At 31.6% G+C, this 4,196-nt stretch overlaps 1 protein-coding gene across 1 annotated transcript; it reads right to left on the bottom strand.

The window, feature by feature from the left end:
• Window positions 1–2,295, bottom strand: LOC145054758 (serine/threonine-protein phosphatase PP1 isozyme 9). Its single transcript, XM_079003011.1, has 4 exons — window positions 1,857–2,295; window positions 717–1,276; window positions 448–642; window positions 1–362 (listed from the first exon to the last, which is right to left on the bottom strand). The coding sequence occupies exons 1-4, from the start codon at window positions 2,050–2,052 to the stop codon at window positions 339–341; spliced, it is 975 nt and encodes a 324-aa protein (XP_078859137.1). The 5' UTR covers window positions 2,053–2,295; the 3' UTR covers window positions 1–338.
• Window positions 2,296–4,196: the final 1,901 nt, after the last annotated feature.

Below are 4,196 nucleotides of genomic sequence, written 5' to 3'. Positions count from 1 at the left end.
TTACCAACACAAGAACATCCTTCACACACTTTCAAAAGTAAAAAGAAAAAAGAAAAACACATTTTACAATCAATATACAACAACACGAAAACCGTTGAAGGCAGATGACTGATTCTCAATCTATATTTCCAACAATAACAACCAACCAACTGGAAAAAGGGTGTGTTTTAATTTGCATCCAACTACAGTAAGTTTCTGTGCATTCATTAAGTATATTACCCTCCCTAAATCACCTCATCTTACAGATGTCATCCATTTCATACTTCATACATCTCTACACTTCAACCTTCATCATTATGAATTATGATTTTTCTTATCCCCTCACCACTTTTCCTCCCTCATGCTGTTCCTGTTTTTGGTGGCTATTCAAACAAACATTTATAGAAAATACTCAAGAGTTTGAGAAAAAGTTGAAAATCTTATTCAAAAACTTAACTAAAATTTTACCTTTTTAAGAGGCAACTTAGAAGTTCCTGGCTTTTTTGAATAATCAAGAGGCTTCAATATCTCAAAAGAACACACTAAGGATTTGTCAACACTCAATAAAGCTCCTGCATTGTCAAACTCTCCCCCATAATTTGGAGCTGAAAATATTGTCACAAGTCTTCTTTTAGCAAAAAACTCATACCCATCTTCTACAACCTGCAAAAAACATTCATAATATGGTTCATATGATTCATATACAATGTTTCCATAAACAAACAAAGTTTTATTACCTGATGACCTCTACAAATAAGGTCAAGATCATTTTTGGCAAGAAATTCAACAACTTTATCAGCTCCAAAAGTACATGAAACACCACGATCACTATCAGACCAACCTTCAATGTTGGGATCAGGATCTGACCACAATAAATCACATAAAAGCCCATTATCTGGGATTTCAGTTGGCCTTTCAATTTCCCTTATTTGTCTTAAATTCTCAAGCTCTGGGGAAAGACCACCATGCATGCAAAGGATCTTTTCATCAACTAATGCAGCAACTGGCAAACAGTTGAAGCAATCTGTAAATATCTTCCATAAACGGACATTGAATCTCCTTTTACATTCGTCATAAAACCCATAAATGCGGTTGATTTTGGCATCTTCATGGTTTCCTCTTAAGAGGAACACTTTATCTGGATATCTTATCTTGTATGCAAGAAGCAGACATATGGTCTCCAAACTTTGTTTGCCTCTGTCAACATAATCACCAAGAAAGAGGTAGTTTTCAATTGGAGGGTAGCCACCATACTCAAAAAGCCTCAATAGGTCTTGATATTGTCCATGTATATCACCTATCATTAACAAAGATTGAAGAACATGAGCTACATTAGGAAATAATATAAGAGTATATAAGTAGTTTTAGTAGTATATGTATATAGTCAGTTTTGTATTGTTACAGCTAGTATCAAATTGATTATTTAGCCCTTGAAGAATCCAATAATCATAAGTATTACTCAGATTGTAGAAATTGTTATCCCAATAATCACATAATCACTTGCGGAAGGCATACTCCAAACACCCTCTTAGGATTACAACCACTCAAATCAATTAAATTCTAAGGGATAAATGTAGAGATCATCAATGGGGTGAGAAAATGAACAAACACAAAACCCCCAAACCAAAAGTTCAAAGAAAGGCACCGATTCACCATGATAATCATCATTAAAACTAAACCCGCCCCAAATCAGATCAAATACAAAGAAACCCTTTAGTAATTCGATCATTAGGGCACCCCAATAGAACTCAAAATTACATAGAACATGGGCAGAAATCCATCATACCCATCTGCAATTGAGCGTCATAATTACGAGATTCCAAAAAAAAGTATACAAAAAAATACAAGGATCACAAAAACTAGTCCTCGAATCTTACCGCAGATCCTGATTGGCGCATGGAGCTGCAGGAGATTAGGTTGAGAAAGGAAAATTTGCCTGGCGTTGACGCACAGCTGACGGATCTCAGCCTCCGATAGCTGGACCTGTTTCCCTCCTCTACCATCCAACAACCTCCTAATTATATCATCCAATACACCCTTCTCCATCATCCCGTCCATCACGATCATACTCATTTTATCTTCCTACCTACCTATTAACACGAGAAGAAAAATCCTCCTAAGAAAGGGTTAATCGAGAAAGATTTACATAGATAAAGAGAAAGGGATCGAGTAATTGAATTTAGAAGAGAGATGAGGGATGAAAGAGGTGGGGTGGGGGTTGAATGAGATTTGGTGTGGTGGGTATTTCTCAAAGAAGAGAAAGAACATGTCTTTGGGCATGTCGTTATCCTGCAGCTCTTGAACACTTTTTCAATTCTTTCCGTCTGTGAGTAATCAATGTATACGTATTTTCTTCGTACTCTATACGTCTCTTTGGTTTGATACGGTCTAAGGTTATCCATACCATAACCGGCTCAAGTCTTCCCGTTTTAATATCACTATATTTATATAACACAAAGTAGAATATATATATATATATATATATATATATATATATATATATATATATATATATATATATATATATTATCATTTTATTAATTAATTAAACAATCATATTGTCTTGCAAAATACTTATATATGTAATCATTATTGTTAGGTGGACAATATGATACTTCTAGTTGTAAACTTACCAACGGTTGGCACATAGACAAAGTAAAGATAGTTTGGTGGAATAGTTGATGTTTTGTCTTGAAATAAGTTGATTTTGTCTAGTAAATGTATTAGAACTAATTTCTTTTATACAATATAGAGTATAAGAAAACACTATTTCTTTTATTATTGATGGATTATGCTTCTACTTTTTAAGTGATCAAACTCTAAGTGTAAATTAATTTCACCCATAAATCAAATCTCAAATTAAACTCTAAGCTCAAACATCAAGATCATACACAAGTTTTAAACTTAGCTTTCTGAAAATCTATTTTGTACAATCCAAAGTCGTATGTTTACATATGCATTGTTAATTTGTCGTCTTTTAACATTAACTCCTTTAAACATTTATCTCTAACACATATAAGCCAATCCCACATTAAATCTTAACTTTCATTTCCAAAGTTGATTGCCATAGTAGGAAGTTGACTATAAACTTAACATTTATGATTTATTTTTCAAACATTTGTACAAATTTCATTAAAATGATGAACCATTTCTAAAAAGCTAGTTTTAATCAGTTTGTGTTTATAATTCATAACCTTACGTTTTGGCACACTTCTTCATATGCCATAAATATATATTGTCTTATAAATTTCTTACCAATCATGAAAATTTAACATTTTCATCATACCATCCTCATTAAATCATAATCCAATATTTGACATAGTTTTTAATGCTAGAATACTTCAAGATTTTCCCATAAATTTGTTGGATGATGCTTATTTAACAATATTTCTCAATATTATTCTATATTTAGGTTATACTTTGTATAAATGTAAAAATATATTTTATCATATCAAAAAATATTAAAAATTTTACGAACAAATCATAATCAACGTGCATTATTATTATGTTAATATTAAACACAGGTTTCCTGATTTACAACAGGAACAATTTTTTAAGAAAGAAAATGATATATCTTAAGATTGTGTGGAGAACCGAAAAAAATAAAAAAATAAAAAATAAATAAACTTTTCACATTTCATTGATATGAACAAAACTTACAAAAAATATGGAATAATCTTCTAGGCTAATCATATTCTATTCTTTTTATAGAGTTTACGAAAACCCTAACATCTAAGATTGAAACCCTAAAGATGAAGGTAACAAAGACAAGAGAGAATATGAAAAATATTTAACTCTCTCAAATGAAGAAAATGATAACACTTCGTATCGTATAGAGTAAACAATAACTTCATGTATCATTTCAATATGGGAACATACGGTGTAGCTATACGATATTAAAAAATATTAACAGCTTTCACCAACTTGGTTATACAAATCTTTTGCTTTTTCGTATAAGATTTCCAACGATGCATTAGAGAGATCGACTTTCTAGCTTATTCAAAGCAACCTTCCAGTTATCCAACTATTCATATTTGATCCTCCATGAATCGATTGACACTTAATTAAGCTAAGTTACAAATACTAAATAATTACCGATGTTAAGGTTGTATAGGCATACATTGTAACACCCGATTCCTGATTTGAGTAATTGGTAGATGCGCTTATCAAATTGTCTATTGGAGGATTACATGTGTTGGAAGTTTTTAATTGTAACA

The sequence above is a fragment of the Lactuca serriola genome, chromosome 5 (genome assembly GCF_051521515.1).
Source record: "Lactuca serriola cultivar US96UC23 chromosome 5, Lser_US96UC23_V15, whole genome shotgun sequence".
Classification (NCBI taxonomy): Eukaryota; Viridiplantae; Streptophyta; class Magnoliopsida; order Asterales; family Asteraceae; genus Lactuca; species Lactuca serriola.
Note: the sequence above shows the minus strand (reverse complement) of the source record. Positions and strands in the feature narration are given on the sequence as shown.

What these genes read in the sequence shown, in the direction of transcription:
- LOC145054758 (XM_079003011.1), bottom strand. Translation starts at nt 2,052, where the DNA reads ATGAGTATGATCGTGATGGACGGGATGATGGAGAAGGGTGTATTGGAT. An exon ending in TTATTTGTAGAGGTCATCAG is followed by an intron (nt 643 to 716) that starts GTAATAAAACTT and finishes TGTTTTTTGCAG; the next exon opens with GTTGTAGAAGATGGGTATGA. An exon ending in CTAAGTTGCCTCTTAAAAAG is followed by an intron (nt 363 to 447) that starts GTAAAATTTTAG and finishes TTGTTTGAATAG; the next exon opens with CCACCAAAAACAGGAACAGC.